This window comes from Haliotis rufescens, unplaced genomic scaffold, assembly GCF_023055435.1.
Source record: "Haliotis rufescens isolate VD_foot unplaced genomic scaffold, xgHalRufe1.0.p SCAF_63, whole genome shotgun sequence".
Taxonomy (NCBI): domain Eukaryota; kingdom Metazoa; phylum Mollusca; class Gastropoda; order Lepetellida; family Haliotidae; genus Haliotis; species Haliotis rufescens.
Window position 1 is genome coordinate 1,968,337 of NW_025964354.1, and position 25,340 is coordinate 1,993,676.

At 42.4% G+C, this 25,340-nt stretch overlaps 1 protein-coding gene across 1 annotated transcript; it reads right to left on the reverse strand.

Moving 5' to 3' along the window:
• Nucleotides 1-203: 203 nt before the first annotated feature.
• Nucleotides 204-24,848, reverse strand: LOC124129468. Its single transcript, XM_048387021.1, has 16 exons — nucleotides 24,711-24,848; nucleotides 22,700-22,910; nucleotides 21,017-21,189; nucleotides 19,791-20,027; nucleotides 17,165-17,333; nucleotides 15,904-16,031; nucleotides 14,465-14,621; nucleotides 11,385-11,494; nucleotides 9,768-9,896; nucleotides 8,162-8,356; nucleotides 7,380-7,622; nucleotides 6,666-6,860; nucleotides 5,685-5,894; nucleotides 4,660-4,869; nucleotides 2,238-2,340; nucleotides 204-567 (listed from the first exon to the last, which is right to left on the reverse strand). The coding sequence occupies exons 1-16, from the start codon at nucleotides 24,772-24,774 to the stop codon at nucleotides 465-467; spliced, it is 2,637 nt and encodes an 878-aa protein (XP_048242978.1). The 5' UTR covers nucleotides 24,775-24,848; the 3' UTR covers nucleotides 204-464.
• Nucleotides 24,849-25,340: the final 492 nt, after the last annotated feature.

The window sequence follows — 25,340 nt, forward strand, 5'->3', positions numbered from 1 at the left end:
TCATATAAATTCATACTTGCGTTCGTCCTAAAGTAAGCCTTTATATTATGTTTCATATCTAAAATAAATCAACAATAGCAAAATCAAAATTGTACCTGCCGCAACACTCAGACAACACAGACAAACTGTTATTCATATAAGAGGCAATGAGGCCAATCGTACAATGTTTATGCAACACACGCACAAATATTATAACAGAGTGGAATATATTGAACTTTAACATTCAAATATTAAATGTACACAAATGAGAGACTTTTGTCCAGTCCTATTGTGTTTTGTCACGAAAATATGTTCAAACTAAGTTGGTCACGAATGTAAAACAAGACAGCAACAGGTCTGAATAACCACCACAATCTTCTTTTTGTTTTACATGCAAAAGTTTGTGTGTTTCATTGCAGAGTTGTGGCATATAGGAAACAGTCTTCTGGGAAGCATAATTTAGAGAGAATGGCAGATCATCTAAATTAAGAACAACTTGAGTTCTCAAAGGTCGGATTTTGTATTCCATTAGTGCTTCTGTTGGAACATTGCTCATCATCGGTCACTTTACCTCTAGGACGGCGTTTCCTGAAGCAGAGTAATGAATCGTAATATAATATAATTGTATATTTGTTGGTTAACGACTAACACAGCTACATTTAAACTATGTGACGGTCAGAGAGTCCAGTGATTAACACTATGACCGTTTATTTTACACTGTGGAACGATGACATACAATCAAACCTTATCAGCATGCCTGACCACCCGATCCGTTTAGTTACCTCCACCTGGTCACTCCAGCGTCAAAACGGTGTAAGAAAAATGTAAATGTTTAACACATGATTACTGACCTTGCTGATATACATTAAATCGTGAAATGTATGCGAGTGCAAATTAATATGAACAAAATGCGAACGTTGCTTTTGTAATTTGACATATTAGAGTATACTGCTATTTGCAGGTTCTCTGCAAATTGGCGGGACCAATGATATATATATATATATATATATATATATATGTATGTATGTATGTATGTATGTATGTATGTATGTATGTATGTATGTATGTATGTATGTATGTATGTATGTATGTATGTACACACACACACAAATACATATATTTTGCATATGTATAACGAAGGTCATAAGTGGGCTCATCTTGTTTACACACGTTGATCAAGCTGTTATGACAGTTACCAACCGTGTATGATGGCGTCTTATTTGTAGGCAATCAAACCACTGCTCATCCAGGTCGCGAACATGTACAGCCTAGCAACAACATTAAACTGTGGTATCTTCCAACAATGGATTTAGGTGGTAATATAAAATACAAATAAAAACATCAAATAGCAAAATGTTGCCTGTTTCATAATTTAATACCTTCCTGTACTCAACACACGCCATCATAAGAGGTGTCAAGCATAGGCTAAAGGGTCGTTAACCGCTATTAGATCACTGGAAGAAACATCTATGGCCCAATGTACCGAGTATCACTAGTTTTTCCTGGGGCGGTATTTCAAGACAATGGACAGACGGCAAAACTTTTAAGTAGTCCTCAGTTAGTAACTGGAATTTTTTATTTGTGATCAAATGTATATTTTTAATGGATTTAGATTCAGCGACATTTGTTCATTTTCATTCATCAATGGCCAGTCTTGGTAGACGACTATACATCTATGGTCGTGGTAAATCATAAGGTATTTCTCTTTGACCACCCTCCTTATAATGGTTCATTAACCAAGGAGACGTTTACCTACATTTCTACTTAACACTCAAAACGTTAAGACTAGATCAGCCTTAAACCACTATACACAGAACCCGCCCGGAAAGCGGAAGGCCCGGGGTTCGATACTCGGCCGCGCCATATCAAAAGACATTACAAGAAAGTACTTGTTGTTACCCTGTCTGGCGTTAGGCATTAAGAGGCTAGAACAAGGACTGGTCTGCTCGGAGTCGCTCTGCTGTGTCTTAGTAGGGTATTCATGTTGAAAGGGGTATGGTGTATCAGCGGGCACGCACTGTAAAACCGACATTAGTCCGGGCTAGTACAAGTAGCCACCCACCCACACATGCATGCACGTCGCAATATAAGGGCAATACGTTTGACGCGACGTTAAACGCCATTTCACCTCACCTCACCATGGTGCACGATGAGCAGAGTAGCATACACACGCTTAGACTTGTAAAGATTATTTAGATTTAAGCAATTAAGTCGTTTGAATATCAGAGACAGACATAGAAGGGACTGAGTGTACGTACATATGCAGATGAAGAAGTATTGCCCCGACGATGATCAACACAATAATAATAATACCAGTCACTGCCCCCGCCACCACTGGAGTTGATGTGTCAGGTGCTGCACCTGAAATGATGTTAACAGATTCACAGACTCATTGTAAACATAACACGCCTGCACGAGGTTGATGTGTCAGGTGCTGCACCTGAAATGATGTTAACAGATTCACAGACTCATTGTAAACATAACACGCCTGCACTAGGTTGATGTGTCAGGTGCTGTAGCTGAAATGATGTTAACAGATTCACAGACTCATTGTAAACATAACACGCCTGCACTAGGTTGATGTGTCAGGTGCTGTAGCTGAAATGATGTTAACAGATTCACAGACTCATTGTAAACATAACACGCCTGCACTAGGTTGATGTGTCAGGTGCTGTAGCTGAAATGATGTTAACAGATTCACAGACTCATTGTAAACATAACACGCCTGCACTAGGTTGATGTGTCAGGTGCTGTAGCTGAAATGATGTTAACAGATTCACAGACTCATTGTAAACATAACACGCCTGCACTAGGTTGATGTGTCAGGTGCTGTAGCTGAAATGATGTTAACAGATTCACAGACTCATTGTAAACATAACACGCCTGCACTAGGTGTTTGTGTGTTTGTTTAATGTTCAGCAATATTCCAGCTATATGATGGTGGTCTGTAAATAATCGAATCTGGACCAGACAATCCAGTGATTGACATCATGAGCATCGGATCCACACAATTGGGAAACGGTAACATGCATCAACCAAGTCAGAGAGCCTGACCACCCGATTCCGTTAATCGCCTCTTACCGCGTTCACTAGAATTCACCTCATCAATATCCAACATTTTTATATACTAGCACATGCATTATGTGAGGTACTTGAAGTAGCTGTAAGCATCAACATAAAGACTTACTATCGCAATAAAACCATGCAACAGTTCATGTCACACAAAGAGAATTACCCTATGGTTGTTGCGCATCGTATAGTCAAAGGCTTTAATTGGTTTTACAAACACACAAGCTTGAGGGCTATTTTTAAAAGCCGATATGAAGATCGTATTAATTATGTCATCTCGTGACCACTAAATGTGGGCACAATAGATATTATTATTGCATTAGAAACCAGGACAAGCGGTTTCTTGCATGGCTAAAGGACGCGTACGCCTATGGATATTGGCAATGGCTCTAACGCTTACACCAATTTTCACATTAGGAACATGCACTGAATTCGAAAGTGACTTTACCCTTGTCATCATCAAAGGTTACCATTACCACAGCGAGGTAAAGAAGTGGTTGCCTGCATAAGAAACGATTCACTACGTCGGTGCACGTGAGTACACATTGAGGTAGGTCACATCTTCTCACCAGACATTGATGCAACACCACAGCAATATGAAATAGTTTGGTTGCAAAATATTCATTCGAATTGAAGAAATCCATGTTTGAACCTCGGGAATTTGTCCCATGAGTGAGTGAGTATGGTTTTACGCCGCTTTCAAAATAATCCAGCATTATCACAAAAATGGGTTTCACACATTATACCCATGTCGGGAATCGAACCCAGGTCTTCAACGTGGCGAGAGAACGCTTTAACCACTAGGCTACCCGACCGCCCCGATTGGCTACGTGAATCAACTTGTGTTCATATATTTCCTACCACAAGACGCTCTCATTATCCTGGGTGGGACAGGTATCTCGGTCGAATGAGTGACTATGTTAAGGGCTGACCACAAGACACTCTCATTATCCTGGTTGGGACAGGCAGGTCGGTCGAATGAGTGACTATGTTAAGGGCTGACCACAAGACGCTCTCATTATCCTGGGTGGGACAGGTAGGTCGGTCGAATGAGTGACTATGTTAAGGGCTGACCACAAGACGCTCTCATTATCCTGGGTGGGACAGGCAGGTCGGTCGAATGAGTGACTATGTTAAGGGCTGACCACAAGACGCTCTCATTATCCTGGGTGGGACAGGTAGGTCGGTCGAATGAATGACTATGTTAAGGGCTGACCACAAGACGCTCTCATTATCCTGGGTGGGACAGGTATCTCGGTCGAATGAATGACTATGTTAAGGGCTGACCACAAGACGCTCTCATTATCCTGGGTGGGACAGGTAGGTCGGTCGAATGAATGACTATGTTAAGGGCTGACCACAAGACGCTCTCATTATCCTGGGTGGGACAGGTGGGTCGGTCGAATGAGTGACTATGTTAAGGGCTGACCACAAGACGCTCTCATTATCCTGGGTGGGACAGGTAGGTCGGTCGAATGAGTGACTATGTTAAGGGCTGACCACAAGACGCTCTCATTATCCTGGGTGGGACAGGTAGGTCGGTCGAATAAGTGACTATGTTAAGGGCTGACAATGAGCGCGAACTTGGTGCCAGGTTTCTCAAAGTGTTACCTGCTGTGGCTGAAGACAGACACACCAGCGGGTTGCCATAGGGATTCCATTGCCCGGTGCTGCTGCAGGTCAGTGTGATGGTCGACAGTGCGTGGTATCCTTCATCACAGGTCAGTGTGCAGCGAGTGCCGGGTAGAAGGTCGGATCCGACGCAGAGACGTGGGAGAATGTTGCCATGACTTGGATTTACCAGGGAATGACACGAACTATCTGTAAAAGAGACCTTTGGTTATATTTTGATTAACACATTCATTTCCATCGCATCTCGACAGATAGGAAGGTTTAGACTCTGGAACGCCTGGCCCTTTTTCGACACAAAAGTCAGTTTTTTACCTTGAGTTCGTTTCGAGAAATCGGAGCCTGGTGATATATGTGTTTTGTACAGAAAAAAGGTCCAGCTTGTCTCTTGTAATTGAAGAGTTGCAAGACACCTGGCCATATTATTTGCCAACCCTAGTGAGTTGTCGTGCGTTTGCGTCACAGGTTTAAAGACTTTAGTATCACCAACATAATAAACCTTACATTGGTTTCTGAGTGAAAATGTCAAGTGAGTGATCGAGTTGGGTTTAACGCCGCTTTTAACAGCATTCCAGTAATATCGCGGCGTGTGAGCTTTATGTGGGAGGAAAGCCCGAAGTGATGCAGGTCTCAGACGTTTGCCACTTCGGTCAAACCCACGAGCGCGGGTAAGGTGTTGACAATCCTTAAAACATCCTTGAATTAACCGTGTTTGTGTTTATATTCAAGTTGGTGTTTCCGCTGTCTAAAGAGTGCTGTGAGGCCATCTTAATGTCATTTTGGAGACATAAAGTTTCATTAAGGCGAAAAAAGACCACTCGCGTTTTTCGCATTTAAGTCGCGTATATATGTATCATATTATCTAATATTGTTCATATATTAAAACAGCTGCCTATACACACACATCTACCGGTTAAATACATAAACGATACCTGTGTTTTAGTATACATGTATGTGGGAAGTAAGGGCCTTCAATAATGATTGCGATAAAATCGACATAAACTTACGACGTGTTACAATGCTGGTGTCATTTGGTTTGGCGCAAACAAGCTGTTGTCCTGACCAGCTGCCTTCTTCGCAACGCCTGATCGTCGTACCACTGATAGGCGTGTAGCCATCTTGACAAGACTGTTCACATAGCTCCTGATAACTGTATGGCGTTTCACAGCTCAGCAATCTGCCGTGGATCGGAGACTCTGGTGCCGGGCAGATGATAGCTGTGAGAAGTTGTTTTCCATGTCAATAAAGTATATAATATGGAGGAAAGTACTCCAAGTCTCGGACTAGATATTGTGTGGGAGACAAACGAATTTTATGATTTTTTTATGACTGTAAGCAACAAGTGGTGTTGCAATTCTGAACGAAAAACTTGACTTTCATCAGAAATATTTGTATGAACAAAACATAAACGATTCAATGAAACTGATGATATAGAGAATCTCACCCAAATGTCTTTTGATATCAAATATATCGTGCAGAGGAGTTTTTCCACTTTTATCAACGAGTGTTGATATATTTGATATCAAAAGACACAAGGGTGAGATTTAATTATCAACCATCATTCTTCAAACTTTTTTTAGTTTGTAGACAGTAACCAGCTGTGTCTTAGGTGTAAACAGTACTGCTAACAGCTGCAGTAGAAGAGCCATTAGTGGTGCTATTTGATTGTGACGTCATGGTAACCAATGACGTCACAATGGTCTGCAAAGTATTGTGATGCAATTTCATCACAGCGATATCTAAAATGTAGTTATTGCTTGATCTCACCCAAGCGATATCTCTTGTGGGAGCTTGTTTGGGATGATAAATTATCTTCAATATATGTATGAGATAAGTGAATCGCCTTTTACCATCATCAGAACAACATCTTCGTTATATTGCAACATCCGTGCTGAGAAATAGTCTCAGTAGTTGTTTGTTTTTAGGATTTCAAGACATTTTATTTTTCAGAATATTTCATTGATTCTCCCATTAAAAACGTTACGGACCTACACACGTGGTTGGTGTACCAGTTGTCCAGCGAGCTTCCCCAGCAGTGTTGATGTCACATGTTATGTCACGTGGACCAGACAGAGTGTAGCCTAGGCGACAGTTAATGTGACAAGTAGACCCATAGAAAGACCGACAGCTGGTTGAATCGATATATCCATTCGGAGGAGGGCTGAGGTCGGCGCATGTCAACACTGCAAACAAAACACTAGGAAAAATGTTCGTCAGTGTAACATCATTCAATGGGACCTTTTTGTTATGTGATGTAGGGGAACATTATGAAACCGTGGTTGACCATATGGGTGAGGGGCGGTCGTGAAGCTGAAGACCTGGTACAATATTGTCAAGCCCATTTCCGGTGTCTCACGCCGTGATATTGTTGAAATATATTGGTAAAAGCGGCGTAAAACCATATTCACTCTCTCACCCCTTCCCCAACAGTGGGTGGCAGGCTACGAACACCTGTGTTATTTACCTCTCACTGGTGACCTTGAAGAAAAGCGTCATTGTATTACACTAAATATCCACTGCTCTCACCTGTGAGTGAGTTAGTATGGTTTTACGCCGCTTTTAACACTATTCCAGCAATATCACGGCGAGGGACACCAGAAATGGGCTTCACACGTTGTACCCTTGATGGAAATCGAACCCGGGTCTTCGGCGTGATGAGCCAGCGTTTTATCCACTAGGCTACCCCACCGCCCCTCTCTCACCTGTGACTGATATCTTGAAGACACAAGTAGTGGTAATGCCGGATACATCCGCTGCTCCCACTGTAACAGTGTATACTCCCTCAGCTAGGTTAATCGGTGACGTCAGACTCTGATATATGGTCACTTCCTCGCCAGTGTTATCGGATGCTGTGGGTTGTGTCCAGTTGACTATTGCTGTTTCATGTCCTTTAGGTGCTTTCACATCTAGATTATCTGGGCAGGTGATGTTGGGACCTTGTGTGTCTGATAACAACAACGCGCCATGACATGTGAAACTTGTTGATGCAATTTACTGTTGGCGAAATGATATCATGTCCATATGCAGAAAAGTGAAGTTAATAACTTTAAACAAGTATCAATTATTTAAATACAAGAAGTATAATATTATCTTCAGTGAGAACTCTGATATCCGGCTAAAGAAGACCGATATGAGTCGTAAGCGTGCCTTATAACAATACCTTACACTCTGACACTCAAATTGTTGAACACATCTATCATATATCGTATGAATATCAAATTATTTCAAACATCTACTTCTGACACTTAAATACCTAATCACATTTATCTCCGACTATCAAAGCATAGATCACTTCTAATTTCTGATGCTCAAAATTTGAAGACATTTATGGCTGGTGCTCCATTTATTGAACACATCTCTTCCTGAGACAATCAAACTTTTGAACACTTTTATCTCTGGCGCTTAAATTATAGGACACATCTACACAAACATGCACGCTCTATCTGGCACCAGTGGCTATTGAATGTCCATTTGAGTGTCTTACCCTGACATAAAAGCGGAGCTCCCAAGTTGTTCCACTGCCCATTGCTCATGCATTGTAGATTTGTCTGGCCAAGAAGAGAGAAGCCTGGCGTGCAGGTGGCCGTGCAGTACGTCCCAGCCGTAGCTTCTAACTCTGTACAGTTGTGTGGGGATACGGAGCCATACTTCGGAGGAAACAGTGCCGGACATGGCTTAGCTGTGCAAAGTACAATGTGCGTGATATCCTTCATTGATGAACACATGGTTAACCAAGTAGGTTGTATGAAAAGTAGTGTTGAAATACGAAACGTGCTTATCTTTCATAAAATACATTACTTAATTACTTATAGAGTTAACGCTCTCTTCTTGAAGTATCAATATGACGCTAAATATGTTGGAACCAAAATTGCCCTGGTGGATGTATGGTATGAGACTGGACGCCGTTAACTACCCCTTTTGTAGATACCAGATAATACTGATGTATTATGAGAGATCACACGTAATATAGGAATTATTGGTTGGTTGTCAGAACAATATCCGTGCTCGTGGTTTTCGTAAAAGTGGTAAAGGTCTATGAACTGTAATACTATAAGGGAGATAACATATGGATGTCAACTTATTTATTATGAGGAACACAACGAGTATATTATGCTTACTCCTTCATCAGGTTAATTCATTCATGAAGGAGGAAGCATATACTCCGAAACGTCCCTCATAATGACGAAATTGGCATCCATATATTCTCTTCCTTATGTACATCACTTCTAAATACCTTTCAAAGACCTGTAATACTATGTGTTTTCTTCCAAAATAAAACTGACATCCCGTCGTATAACTAAAAAACTAATACTCACACACCAAACTGTCAACATAACGCAACCCATACAAGTCATATGCGAAGTTAGACCGCCTCCATGGTCTAGCATCCGCACGGAGAGCAGAAGGTCGGAGCACGATCCCTGGCCGCGTCATATCAAAAGACATAATAATGCTATTTGTTGCTACCTTGTCTGGTGCTCAGCATCAAGGGGCTAGAACAAGGACTGATCGGCTCGCAGTCAGTAATTTGTCTGAGTGGATATTTATAGTTTATATTTGGTTTATAGCTCAGTGAACTAGCTCTTAAAATGGGCATTACTTCGGACTAGTAGAAGCATCCACACACATACACGTATATGAAGTGCAAATATAAATGCAATAATCTTGAACGCGATGTTCACCTAACCTTATGCGATGCTAGATTGTATTATCCCGCATCATATATTTGTATTTCTGAACATAAGGACTTAAATCGGTCTGGTATTGTATACATTGGTGCATCACTACAACTGCCTTCACTACGAACAGACCCCTGAAGATCCGGTGTAGAATAGGTCTTCAGCAACCCAAGCTTGCCGTAAAAGGCGCCTATGCTTGTCGTAAGAGGCAACTAACGGGATCGGGTGGTCAGGCTCGCTGACTTGGTTGAAACATGTCATCGTATCCCAATTGCGTTGATCAATTCTCATGATGTTAATCACTGGATTGTCTGGTCCTGACTCAATTATTTACAGACCGCCGTCACACAGCTGGAATACTACCGAGTGCGGCGTAAAACAACAAACAATCAAACACTAGGAACAACTCACTGATGCCACAGGTGAGTCCGTCTGGATGAAGTGTAAGACCGTCAGGACAAATACAAAAGAAACCGTTGCCAGGGTTGGGCAAACAGATATGGCTGCATCCACCACGCCCGTTGCTACACGCATTAGTACCTGAAGTAGAGCAAAATACAAAATTGCTAGTAAAAAGATAATCCTTATCGTGACACATCTCCCGCAGGTCACTGTCACAACCTCATTGTTCACCTTGTAGAAAAGTGTAGAAAAGGCAAAATACAAGCGACAAAACATTTTCCATATTCATCAGAAATCGCTTCCAAAAGCAAAGTCGATTGTAAGATTCAGACTTTACCATGAGCATGTGTTTATGAATCGCTCTCAAATAGTGATGATACCAGGTTTTCGCGAAAAGGTGAACGGATCCCACCTTTCACATATGGTACAAGTCAAAATAGAGAATTGCATCGGACACCATTTTAGTCATCGATGCCTCAAATTTTCAAGTGTCCCTGATTAAACAACTCTTGAGTGGTTTCATCTTCTCTGCAGTCTCCGTGGACACCTGATGCTGGATCTGTTGGAATATTGCTGACATAAACTGAAAGTTGACTGTTGGGAAGATCAAGTGGACCCTTTTGTCATCCCGGTGTGAGGAAAGTGTTTTGTCACTCTGAATCTTTATGCAGGGTTCTATATAGGAAACCAGAGAGGGGGTCTCACTGGTCTCCTTTTTCAAGTTCAGTGGAAGGGAAGAGGGTGATTGATGGTTTTTGAATGATATCAGATCATCGATTTATACCTGGAGCCTAAGGGGGGCACGGGTGGCCCAGTCGTCTAAGGCGCCGCGACTCGCTGTGTAGAGCTGCAGCCCTTGGGCAAGCCCGAAATCTATGACATCCGTGATATAACTGGAATACTGTTAAAAGCGGCGTTAAACACAACTCACTCACGCACTTACTCATATGCTTATAGGGAACGGACATTTATAATAGTAAGAAAAATGGAAAAAAGGTGGAACCTGTATGTCACGATTCTACCAAAATAACTTTCGACCGTACAAAGGACTTTGCATTCAACAGAGACTTCCTGTGATTATGGAAATGGTCAACATTACAGAACATCAACTGTCTGGACGCTGACCATGGGTGCTGAAAACAGCTTCAACCAGTCCTCCGTACGAGTTTTAAACAATTTCCTAAACATTTGAACACAAACCCAGCTCCAGGGATGATATTTATTTGACACTGTGTATCATTAAGGTACGTTGTCACAATGTGTCATTCCGCTGAGAATGTAAGTCTACACTGAGATGTGTATGAGATTGTCCCATTACTGGTAATTGACAGACGGTTCTGCATATGATAATAATCAGCTTCACGCCCATTCTACTGATAGCTCCTGAGGATAAATGGAAAATGTATCATTTATTTCTGGCTTTGTTTTCGATCTTTCTTTTTTAGACACTAATCTGCCGTTATATGATTGACAATAATGTAACCAACAAAATCGTATTCCAGTTAAGGCATTGTTGTATGAGTGGATGACGTTGTCTGCGCGTTGTGAGGTAGATATCAATCGTAAATTAGTCATATACCGGTGACATGGATATGTTCATGGGTTATAACGAATGTAGTCACATACCTGATGGACCCCAGCCATCTCTGTGGTAGTGGATGTCGTTGAGACGCCCAAACCCACCTGGCCCCACCGTCGTCAGTCCAGTGCCGTCATCATACATCCGAAATACAGTTCTACATATTCAAATTCAAATTATATAGTGAAAGTTAAAAGAAGCCTTAATACTGTTTTTGCTGTTAATCGTTTTCAATGTGGCCTGTCACTAAAATTAAGACTATGAAACAATGAAATAGGTACTCAGCCATGTTATCCAAATAGGATTACTGTATAAATGATGTACATGTTAGATATACTTACACCTAACTGAATAGTAGTTGAATCATCATCAAATTAGACAAAGTCAGTTATGGAAATACTTCAGTGTTGATTTATGTGAGAACTGTATAAGCCATATTAGTACACTGGATCTCATTAAAACTTTGGTGGTACTTCAACGTCAACTTACAGATATATAACAAAACAGTTCAGTTCTTGTTGATTGCGACTCAAGAGATTGCTGTAATACTAGTAAGCCGTGTAGCTACAGTCATTGGATACTAGCTGAAATGTACTAAAGGGTCAGTGCCATTCACAAGATGTACCCCCTAACTGGAGACTGCTGGTACCTACTGCAGGGACAGGAGGTGACTGACAAGTGTTTACTGAAGCACTGCTGGCACCTACTGCAGGGACAGGAAGGTGACTGACAAGTGTTTACTGAAGCACTGCTGGCACCTATAGCAGGGACAGGAAGATGACTGACAAGTGTTTACTGAAGCACTGCTGGCACCTACTGCAGGGACAGGAAGATGACTGACAAGTGTTTACTGAAGCACTGCTGGCACCTACTGCAGGGACAGGAAGGTCACTGACAAGTGTTTACTGAAGCACTGCTGGTACCTACTGCAGGGACAGGAAGATGACTGACAAGTGTTTACTGAAACACTGCTGGCACCTACTGCAGGGACAGGAAGGTCACTGACAAGTGTTTACTGAAGCACTGCTGGTACCTGCTGCAGGGACAGGAAGGTGACTGACAAGTGTTTACTGAAGCACTGCTGGTACCTGCTGCAGGGACAGGAAGGTGACTGACAAGTGTTTACTGAAGCACTGCTGGCACCTATAGCAGGGACAGGAAGGTGACTGACAAGTGTTTACTGAAACACTGCTTGTACCTACTGCAGGGACAGGAAGGTGACTTACAAGTGCTTATTGAAGCACTGCTGGTACCTACTGCAGGGACAGGAAGGTGACTGACAAGTGTTTACTGAAGCACTGCTGGCACCTACTGCAGGGACAGGAAGGTGACTGACAAGTGTTTACTGAAGCACTGCTGGCACCTATAGCAGGGACAGGAAGGTCACTGACAAGTGTTTACTGAAGCACTGCTGGTACCTGCTGCAGGGACAGGAAGATGACTGACAAGTGTTTACTGAAGCACTGCTGGTACCTGCTGCAGGGACAGGAAGGTGACTGACAAGTGTTTACTGAAGCACTGCTGGTACCTGCTGCAGGGACAGGAAGATGACTGACAAGTGTTTACTGAAGCACTGCTGGTACCTGCTGCAGGGACAGGAAGGTGACTGACAAGTGTTTACTGAAGCACTGCTGGCACCTATAGCAGGGACAGGAAGGTGACTGACAAGTGTTTACTGAAACACTGCTTGTACCTACTGCAGGGACAGGAAGGTGACTTACAAGTGCTTATTGAAGCACTGCTGGTACCTACTGCAGGGACAGGAAGGTGACTGACAAGTGTTTACTGAAGCACTGCTGGTACCTACTGCAGGGACAGGAAAGTGACTGACAAGTGGTTACTGAAACACTGCTGGTACCTACTGCAGGGACAGGAAGGTGACTGACAAGTGTTTACTGAAGCACTGCTGGCACCTATAGCAAGGACAGGAAGATGACTGACAAGTGTTTACTGAAGCACTGCTGGCACCTACTGCAGGGACAGGAAGGTGACTGACAAGTGTTTACTGAAGCACTGCTGGTACCTGCTGCAGGGAGAGGAAGGTGACTGACAAGTGTTTACTGAAGCACTGCTGGCACCTACTGCAGGGACAGGAAGGTCACTGACAAGTGTTTACTGAAGCACTGCTGGTACCTGCTGCAGGGACAGGAAGGTGACTGACAAGTGTTTACTGAAGCACTGCTGGTACCTGCTGCAGGGACAGGAAGATGACTGACAAGTGTTTACTGAAGCACTGCTGGCACCTATAGCAGGGACAGGAAGGTGACTGACAAGTGTTTACTGAAGCACTGCTGGTACCTACTGCAGGGACAGGAAGATGACTGACAAGTGTTTACTGAAGCACTGCTGGTACCTGCTGCAGGGACAGGAAGGTGACTGACAAGTGTTTACTGAAGCACTGCTGGCACCTATAGCAGGGACAGGAAGGTGACTGACAAGTGTTTACTGAAACACTGCTTGTACCTACTGCAGGGACAGGAAGGTGACTTACAAGTGCTTATTGAAGCACTGCTGGTACCTACTGCAGGGACAGGAAGGTGACTGACAAGTGTTTACTGAAGCACTGCTGGCACCTACTGCAGGGACAGGAAGGTGACTGACAAGTGTTTACTGAAGCACTGCTGGCACCTACTGCAGGGACAGGAAGGTCACTGACAAGTGTTTACTGAAGCACTGCTGGTACCTGCTGCAGGGACAGGAAGATGACTGACAAGTGTTTACTGAAGCACTGCTGGTACCTGCTGCAGGGACAGGAAGGTGACTGACAAGTGTTTACTGAAGCACTGCTGGCACCTATAGCAGGGACAGGAAGGTGACTGACAAGTGTTTACTGAAACACTGCTTGTACCTACTGCAGGGACAGGAAGGTGACTTACAAGTGCTTATTGAAGCACTGCTGGTACCTACTGCAGGGACAGGAAGGTGACTGACAAGTGTTTACTGAAGCACTGCTGGTACCTACTGCAGGGACAGGAAAGTGACTGACAAGTGGTTACTGAAACACTGCTGGTACCTACTGCAGGGAGAGGAAGGTGACTGACAAGTCCTTACTGAAGCACTGTTGGCACCTACTGCAGGGACAGGAAGGTGACTGATAAGTGTTTACTGAAGCAATGGGTCTACCTACTTTTGGGACCAGTCGGTGAAGAAGAGATAGTCACTAAAATATATAATGCCGAAATACTGAGACCCCACGCTGGAAGACAGAACGACACGGTTGCGTCCGTCAAGCCGAGATTTTTCAATTTTACCAGAACCCTCATCACACCAGAAAAGCTCATTACCTGCAACAGAAGAACACAAGATTACCTGTCTCCAGAATCCAAACCAACAGATTCCAAACCAGTGTCTGCCCAAACCGATCAGTACATCCACTTCAACACCAACCGTCCCCTTACAACTAAGACTGGCATCATCATTATCCTCACCAACCAAGCCATCAACCTCTCTTCTGCTGACCCCAAACCTTAGATTGAACACCTCCGCCATGTTTTCACTAACCTCAACAATTATCCTCCGAAACTTGTTTTCTGTACTCCATCCCACATCCAGATCTGCGACCCCTAAACCTGAATCAGCGCCCTTCTGCATCGCCCTCCCATTCATGGGAGAAGCCTCCCACAACATCAGCAGCTTTCTCAAACAGCAAGCCAATATTGACCTACTTCACCAGTTCCACCTCCCTCCATACCCTTCTAAGAGCCAGCAGGAGAAACATAACCAAACGCCAAGAACCTAATGGTGTAGTTTATAAAACTGACCTCAACTGTGGACAATCAAACGAAGGTGAAACATCCCGCCCACGGCAGAATCAAAGATCACAAAACTTCAACAATCAAATCAGACTGTAAATCAGCCATCTCGGACCATATCAACCTCTACCCCAATCACAACATCAACTGGGAAAACATCCAAATCCTCTCAAACAACCTCCATGACTTCACTAAAGGAAAACTAACAAAAGCAGTCTACATTCCCCCGACAAGCATCAATCAACAGTGATCAAGACTATTTCATCCCATCCGCCTACTATGAATTCATTTCAGCAATAATCACCCACCTATGAATACTTTTCCTGTATACTTGGCTTCATGGCCCAATCATGTGTTCTCTGTCAATGTTCTACAGTATTATCCTTCAGTTGTCATTGTTCAAACCTTCTCATGGTAATCTCCCTTATGTTTGCAATTGTTGTTACTGGTAGTCCTCTAACGTTAATCCTGCACCTACTGTATATATTCTGTGCCATGTTGATCATTCAGCTTCGTGAGTCAGTTATGCCTCAGTGGTTCATTATACTATACGTGGCCAAAGTGGGTATGTGTGTGCCTGATACACCAAACAACACAATCAAATATATCATGGTAAAACTTAACTTGTTGACGACACTGGCGGCCAATTATTTGTACAACAAGCGGTTCAAAGTCCCTTCACTGGTACAGTTATCACCTGCAGGTCCAGAGCTGGTCACAGTCTCGTTAATCACAGAATTACAACATGAGACCTGTCATGTTTGTTCTTTTAAATTCATCAATCCGACAACAATTAGAGACAGGGAACAGTTACCGTCTGGGTTGATGGCAATGCCTGTTGGTCGAATCAGTTGCGTTGTTACAAGAGGAGTTCTCATCGACCCGTCATATGACGCTCTCTCGATCTTGGGACTGTGCCCATAGTCACACCAGTAAACGAGCCTACAGAATACAAGAACAAAACTTGCTATCCTACCCTTGAGAATCTACTGCTTCCATGGAAACGTTACTAATGCAGGCACTTTTTTATCTTTGAAAGAATCAAGACGGATTCTTTAGTAATAATCATGACATGGTTTAGCACGCTCCGTATGCTAGTAGATATACAGACAAAATTATCAGATCAATGTTTCATCCATTCATGCCCATTCTGGCAAAAGAACTGTTACATTCAGAAATAATTTACATATTGGGCTTAAAATGATACATTTTGCTATCACCAACTTTGATAAAGATTCTAATAAAGTAATACGAAATGAGCTTGCTGTATGATGTAACCCTAGCAATATAAAATAAAGGATACATGTACCCCGACACTTATAATAGCAACAGCAATGTCACTGTTGCACTGTAACTGATACATGTGACCTAAAAGCGGCGTTAAACCCAACTCACTCACTCACTCACTCACTCACTCACTCACTCACTCACTGATGCATGTGAACGATTTACAGCAGAACAATATGGTATGTGTCCCATAATAACAGTTAATACTGTTCCAGGCTGATGGGTGAGTGATTGAGTGAGTATGTTTTTTTACGCCGCTTTTAGCAATATTCCAGCAATATCACGACGAGGGACACCAGAAATGGGCTTCACACATTGTACCATTGTCGAACCCGGGTCTTCGGCATGACGGGCGAACGCTTTAACCACTAGGCTACCCAAACGACCCTCTTGGCTGATGAAGTAAACTATTGACACTATGTTAGAAAAACACAGAGAGAAGATGTCATGTGTCACTCTGTCCCTAGACATGTGTATCTTCACATAAATAGTAAAACGCCTTGATACCTATGTGTTGTGATGCGTTGCAACTATGAAGGAATGGATGATAGCATTGTCTGTCAAATCTCGGCCGATGAGCAGAGCTTCAAAATGTTTTCTTGTTTTCTTCATCTTTAGTGTTGCCACTCACAATAATTCATCAAAAATATCAAAAATAAAAAAAATCATTATACGATTCAGGGCGTATCGACCTAATAGTAACTTATGACTATCGCCATATCAATCCGGTAATTGTACATGAGAGATACATTGTTGAAAACACTGACAAGATGTTCGTGTACACCCACCCTGTGGACGGGTCCGACACGATGGCCCTGGGTTCATCCAGTTCTTCCTTGATGATAGCCAGGTGAGCAAAGCCGTCAATCGTCATCAGTCCAATGATGTCGTTGCCAGTGTCTGTGTAGAAGATCAGGCGTGTCACCGGGTCGACGGAGATTCCATTGGGCACAGCCGCTGACAAGGAATGAAAGGATAGCAGTTTAGTGTCGGCTGTCTACACATGTGCAGAAAAATACCCGGTACACCATGAGGACTGGTTGGTGAAATGTGTCAACTGGTTGATTGTGACGGCATGCCCTGATGGTTTGATGAGATCACGGGCGACCAGCCAATAGTTGAAATCAGCCTATACAAGGTGTGTCATCAACGTTCTCTATAGAAGCAAACAGACAGCATGTATGTGGCCTAGGACTTTTTGAACATTATAGTCAACTCTCGAGCACTGACATACTTCAGTTTATCACGAATACCCAACTCAGAGTATACCTACTCCAACCAAAGCAGGACGAGCGCCTGCTAGGGTCACAACAAGACCCATCCTTTAACGTTTTATGGTACAGGCGGCCGTGGATCGAACCGCTGCTTTCCGCTCTCTGGGCAGACGTCTACCCACTTGACCACGGAGATGGTCCAGAGCTTCGTGGAAATGAGTGAGCAAGATTAATGTGTGACACTGAAAGACATTTTTTGTGTTCTTAGTGGCGTTCAATGCTGACTTCATTCCGTGTGAATACTAACCAATATTCTCAGTTTAGGGATGATGCGTGTGCGTGCATAAAGTCCAGCTAAGAGGCAGAGTTGGTTCAGTAGCCATACACAATACTTTCACATTTATTCAAATATTATAGAGCTTCACAAAATCATGTAAAGCCAAACAAGATAAATTATTCATCTTTGCCAACACAGTTAAGGTATATTCTATGTGACATATGTCTGGTATGATTTTGTAGGTTTGTAAACTTTAAAGGTTCTAACCTCTGTCTAGCCAGTCATTTCCCTGGTTTATGTATTTGTTAACATATACAAATTGTTTTTACTGGAGTGACGTCCATGTGCTCACTAGCCGATCTTGAATCCCTATAGTAACTGAGAAGGGTGGCAGAAGCAGGCAGGACACAGGAATTAAAGGGGACAGGCAATAGAATGCCAGCAACTTACAGTATGGTATCGAGGATGGAATGGACAAGAGGTTCTCAAGGTGAAAGTGTGAAAATTGAAGGTGTGTGTGTGTGTGTGTGTGGGGGGGGGGGGGGGGGGATTTTAATACCGAAATTCAGAGTTGACGCAGGCAACCAAATGTAGTAGCCATGATGGGCGAAGCATGATAAGACATCCGACCTGGCAGCCTCCGAGTTGACAGTGGCATGGCGGCAACAACAGAGGCATGCAACAACAAAATCAAAAGCAAGAAAAGGAATATGATAGACTTAATTTGCTGAGAGTCACTAGATTGTGAAAGTGACTGTGTCGAGTTTAGGTGAGGGCTTATGTAAGAACAAGTTGTCTAAATAATCACAGGAAATGTGGATCTATGCCAGTGTAGGCATTTTGAAGGACACCCTAAAGATGCAGACATACCAGGCATACATGATTATCAAAAGTATGTCCAGGATATTTGCATCCAAGTATGTGTCTGGTATTTTTTTATGGTCTGAGTAAAGCAAAATCACGCACACAAGCTCCTCACCAATCTCAACAACAAAATTGTGAAAGTGTGCAGCGTGGGAGACTCCTGCCTACTTTAATCCGAAGCGGAGGTGGAGAATGTCTACAAGCATACAAAAATCACATGGTTGCTAAAGGAATGTGACTGAAAAGCAAATAAGGCAAGAAAGTATGTTAGGCAATTAAGTCATCACAGGGATGAAACCAAAGTTGGTTAGCCCTTAAGGGGCCACACCAAATTCAGTGGGCTAAATTTCAAGGGAGACGGTGATGCCACCTATTTATTTGACTGCAAATTGCTCATTGGTGCAATGAGAGCATCAATGAGTCCAAAAGTATTTCCACGTCTCACCTCAAATCAAAGTATAATGTAACAGTAAGTTCTTGTGGCACTATCAGGCAGTAAACTGAAGGCATTTCAAGAAGGAATAGATGACTTTGCTTCCAGAATATGTGCAACTGAACATCAACTGGAAACCCTCATTTATAAACTAAGTTAAGCAGGGATGGTAGAACAAGGATGTTTAACCTTTCTGTGGCGACTGTCGAAGACAAGGAACTCACTTCTAGATAACAGTGGCAAGGTGTTGTTGGATGAGGAATTAAATACATGGTGGCAGGATTTCCTTAAAACTTTCAAAGGCTTGAAACAGTTCTTAGATAGGAGACCCATGACACAATTCAGACCAGAGAGAGGAACCTGCTTTTATGCTGAATTGGTGAATATCAAGTGGTTATGTGATATGTCAGAAGTGTATGACATGCACATAAACGTGAAGGAGGCACTTGCAATTGTGTTTGGAGTATTGAGATGGTCAACTGCATTGACTGACAAGCAGAGGCCAAGATTAATAAGGGGACAAGTAAAGGACCCTTGGCATTTGTCTCCCTCAGCATTCTGTTTTGGTGTCAGGCAAGCTATAATAAACAGGAACATGAATATCAGGAAAGGTTGTGGACAGTTACCTGTATTGAGCTGCCAAATAACCTTCTCCGTTGTGCCAGCCAGTGTCACACTGCGGATTTGTTTGGAGCCAACATCTGTCCAAATGATTCGCCCATCAACGAAGTCATAATCAATTGCCACTGGGGTATCTGCTGAGGACACTGGTATGTCGACGTAACTGTAGGTGCGGCCATCCATACGGTAGATCTTCTTATCTGCCGAATCTGTTATCAGCAGGAAGTTGTTGGGTAGCTGTGCTGAAAGTGATGAAGGTATATGCTTTTTATTCCTATGTCTAACAAATTAGTTTAAATGTATATCATTTTGGGTAGCTTGATGTCACGCTGAAGACCAGCGTTCCATTCTCCGAATAGGCACAACATGTGAAACTCATACAATGTGTTCCGAACCCTGGTAGCACCGAAATATTGCTAAAATATACATATAACGATGCTTTCTCACCAAGTGTACAACCCGTCTGTATGCCATTTGTAAATATGTGAAATGGTTTGATCTGTTTTCGTTCCTTCTTTGTTGATAACTGCGAAAAAGGGGTATCAGTGGTTTGATCTCATATAACTCGTTAGATTCGTGGCATTAAACATCAACCGAGCGATTTGGGAAAATTGTGTTTTTTTTGTCTTGTTTTTTTGTTGTATCATCTGCACTAGAACCCCAAGGCAGCTCGTAACATGTGATTTGTGTTATTGTGTTATTACGTGGTGGCTTTAACAAGTTATCACTTATCTTCTATCCGATAGTGCTCAACATAAGTAAAAGCTTGTTTCTGATGCGGCCATGGATCAATACTTTATCAAACTGCCATTTGATCGACTTCTCAAAATGGGTTGCTCGTTTACATTTGATTTACTTGACTTAATTCATTACTTTTATGCTCAGGAGGATGTCAACTGATACACAAACTTCTTTGATTTAAAAGTTTGAGTACTAAGTAAGGATGATATTTATGGACGAACAACTTCTTTATTACAATTAAGGTAGGAGGCATTTGATATCTACTCCACTGTACAAACATTGCCTCCTACTTGTATAAATACTTGTCAACCACACTCTGTATATCACTTGCTTGATAACGGTGTTAGCAACTACACCGAAACGTCGCTCTCAATTGTAATAAAGACATTGTTCATCCATGAATATTATCCTTACTTGATTCACAAACTTTGAGGCCGTCGACGGCCATGACGTTAATTAATAGAATTTTACGAGACAGCTGATGACCGACCTGATGAGCACGTGACTCCAGCGTCGTGGTTGTGGCCACAATCATCTGCTCTCCATCCTCCGAGTGGACACTGTGTGATGGTCGCCTCTGACCCTAGACATGTCAGGTTATTCAGCCATATCGGACCTGTGCCTTCGCCAAAAGCCGCCTGGCGCTGGATAGAACCTCCAGATCTGACGACAACGATGTATAGTCTATTCAAAACTAAATGAAACTAATTATCCTTCGCACAACATACCTGAACTAAATTGTAGCACTAATGACGTATCGTTTTACATCATACCACAGCTAAGAGTAGATGGCAATTGTGTACCATCTCACCAGACAACACAACAAATTCTTGACAACAATGGCCTATCATCTTACAACACAGAAATGATACGACGAAATGGCGAAATAATCATTGTAGGTAATAAGTTAAAATATACCATCAACATTGTCGTGAATGTACAATACATGTACGACAGTCCAGAACTGAGGATGCTTATATAGATAGGATGGCACATATCGTTAAGGACACAACAGTGAAGCATTGTACCTATACAATACAATACAATGTATACAATACATGAGTTTCATGTACACAGCTTTGGTATGTGAAGAAGTTAAGTGATTGTTGTATATGGGACAATTCCGAAATCGCATGTTTATTGGAATCATACCAAAATATTTCATATTCATGAAGAACTGATTGGATGGATGACTTGTGTTGAACAGGTTACATTAAAGCTTACTCATTATTTTAACATGAGCACTTCGGTCAAGGAAAGTAGAGACATGCGATCGCATTTCTACCGACCTGTCATTAAGGTGGATCTAGAATTCATCAATATCCAAAATGTCTTGAAATGGAATTGTATGAAGGTGACGCTAAATATCCCCGAATAATATCGTATGTCCTAGTCATTGATATGAACAAGGTGTAATTTTATTTTATTGTAATTTGTCGAAATGTGTTAATTCTGACAGTCGTTCATATCATGCGATTGCCTCACTATATAACTGTATTGCTGGACCTATTTTATTGGTATCAGAGCACCGTTGCATCTGTTGTCAAATACTTTAGGTTAAAAGTCGTAGGCTTACATTGGCCATACAATCTGTAAAGTGAAATGATGCCATTGTCAGGACGGGGAGTCTCGGTTGTATTTTGTTTCGACTGAACACATGTAACCGCCCATACGGCATTCAGGTTGCAAAGATGATTGAAGGCTGTGTTCATTGTGAATTGTTTAAGAAGTTGACGGATGACAAAGTAGACACAATTTATGGATCTTTTGGATTGATGGATTAAGGATCTATACCGAGACGTCGCCTTTACAGTAAAAAAGAAGTTATCATTGTCTTTACATTGTCTATATTTATTCGCCAACGACCCATGGTACATATAATGGTCCACAGAAAATAACACAGATTCACGATAATTAAATAGTAGTTATTAATAAATTGTGTCTACTATGATTTCATTGTGGTTGATCCCGTCCACAAAATAGATCATCGTGCACATGCATCCATGTTAAAGTGAATACGTACACCTCGGTTCGTCCCTGGCATCATCAGAATAAAGAACATGTGTGATGATAAAGGGGAGCATAAAGGACGAGGTGTCATGCATGGTTTCTGCTATAGACACAAACACATACATGCAGGCATTGTGTGATAGAATAAAGAATTACTACTGACGTGAAGTCGGAGTATCCCAGCATGGAACAAATGACGGCAGCATCTTTGACGTCCCAGGTCGTGTCACAGACTGTTCCCCACGATCCAAACGCATACACTTCGACCCGGCCCTGATTGGCAGTAGACCCACCAACAAGGCGTACAAATGTCTCGGCTGGATTTGGCGTTGACATAGGTAAAGGAGACATTCCATCAGTAGTTAGCTGTAATACTATTCAAAAATATATTTGTTGACACAGAAACTGTTCAATAATTAACAGATAATCAAATGCAGATGCGTGTTTTACAATGAATAAACATTGGTAAGTTCAAGTTTAGTAGTATTACCAAGTTGGGGATTGTCAGTCATCTGGAAGATGACCTTAACATTGAGTTCGGTAATTAATGGTCCCATACATTCCTCCATGTGTTTTGAACTTCCACGCTACCCTGTTCCTGCCCAACACGTTTCACAGAAGCTGTAGTTGTTTTCCCCAAATGAAAATGGTTAATTTTGTGAATGTTAACTTAAGAAGATGTCTGCATAACGTTCTTTTTTTCAGTGCTGAACGTCTCAAGGCAGTTTGTGGACACGCATGAACACTGGTCTACTGTGCTGACAAACAAGAATTCCTTGTCAAAAATTGACATCAGAAATTATAACCCCACAACTGTATTTTGTAACGTACGATCAATCTACCCTAGTTGAGTGTGATTTCCTTATGTGTGATGTTTCTGACTTTTGTAAAGAAGAAGACGAGATCTGTTTTGATATCTAAACCCTGGCGATTCAGTAGACATATATTATATTTATGCGAGGGTTGATTGATAATTTCAACGCCTCATATAGACGGTATTGCGAAAGAGTTAAGTATCCTGTAATTTATATGTCATGGGAGTATTTCCACACAAGTTTGAGAATATTGTTTCGCCATGACAAGTCAGAACAATATGCAGCGATATGTGCCATTTTTTGACAAAAATTCAGGAATGTGCAGAGGTCAAGTACTTGCAGAAAAAGGACTTAGCATCAAAACACAAACCTTCAAGGCCTGAACACATTCTCGATCATCTGCCGAAACAGTCGCCACTGCTCCTAAAAGGCAGGCAAGTGGTCAAAACCACACGAACGGACTCTTATAACATAGTGGGAGTATTTGACACCACCACAAAATAAGGCACACACTGTCCAATGACCTGGATAGGCTATGTCCTCATGGTCTGGGATGCAGATGTTTGACCATCATCCAGACGACCAGTAAATGTGCCAGACAGTGGAGGGCCAATATTATGCCATCCTTTGAGGGTGAAACAGGAAACAGCGTTCCCTTCAAGCTTTGATCTCACTCCGCACCACCGGCTTTTTTTCTCCTGTTTCCAAACATGACGAAATCTCTCGCCTGACTTATTCTGACTCGATGACGTCACAGCTGAGGTGGACAACATTCGTGGACAGCCAGGAGAAGATCTTCTCCGAAACTCGCCCCGACAAATATGTGGGGGTGGCCCAGTCGTCTAAGGCGCTGCGATTCGCAGAGTTGCGTCCCTTGGAAACGCCAGAAACCTATGAGTGTGGGCTCGAATCCCAGTTCGCCCCAATAATGTTTCTAGATTTGATACCCTTGTTCATGGGTTTCACCGACGTGGTAAACGTCTTAGACCTGCATCACTTCGGGCTTTCCTCCCATATTAAGCTGACACGCCACGATATTACTGGAATACTGTTAAAAGTGGCGTTAAACCCAACTCACTCACTCATTGCGACAAATGTGTATCAATAGAAGGGAACCATATTGAACAATACATGTGTTTAATGTCTTACGGTCAGGCCTTCTGTGTGTGGCTCAGAACAAATCAATCAGCCCTCTCTGTTATTTGCCAGATACCGTGATGGTGATCTACAAAAATTTTACATCACAATGACACGGCACGTTATCTAGCTGACGACAGGCTGGTTGGACTGTTCTGTAGCTGCTAATCTGATACAAACTATACGCATTGTGTTGTGTTACATTTGAACTGGGAAACATACCTTGTGTGGGACGCCACAACAGTAACAGCACTGTGAGTGGTGACCAACATCTGTGGTATGGCATACTCAGTAGATGGGTACAACTTAGAGATGCACATCAATGAACAATTCTGTTTGTGGGAATCAGCAACCGATGTTGTCACATATCAAAGACAAAAATAGCCGGTGATAACCAGATCAAGATACCATATCTCTCAACTATGTGATACTGCTGAGTTCCAGAACGCGACCTCGCATTAATCAGTGATATTATTTTTTTTTATAATGACATGACTTGTGATAGGAAGACGACTGTTATATATTTTGACTTTACACTAGCTCGTAGTTTAACGGTTAGACGGTTCGCCACGATTATGTTTCTAGGTTTGTCAGCACCATACCCGTGCTCGTGGGTTTCACCGAAGTGGTAAACGTCTGAGACCTGAGTCACTTCGGGCTTTCCCCCACATTAAGCTCACAAGCCGTGATATAACGGGAATGATGTTATAAAGGGCGTTAAACCCAACTCACTCACTGTGATAAGAAGACGACTGTTATCTTATTTTGGCTTTACACTAGCTCGTAGTTTAACGATTAGACAGCCTACAATGTACACATTTGACGTGGCACAACCTAGTTATGTGATATTTT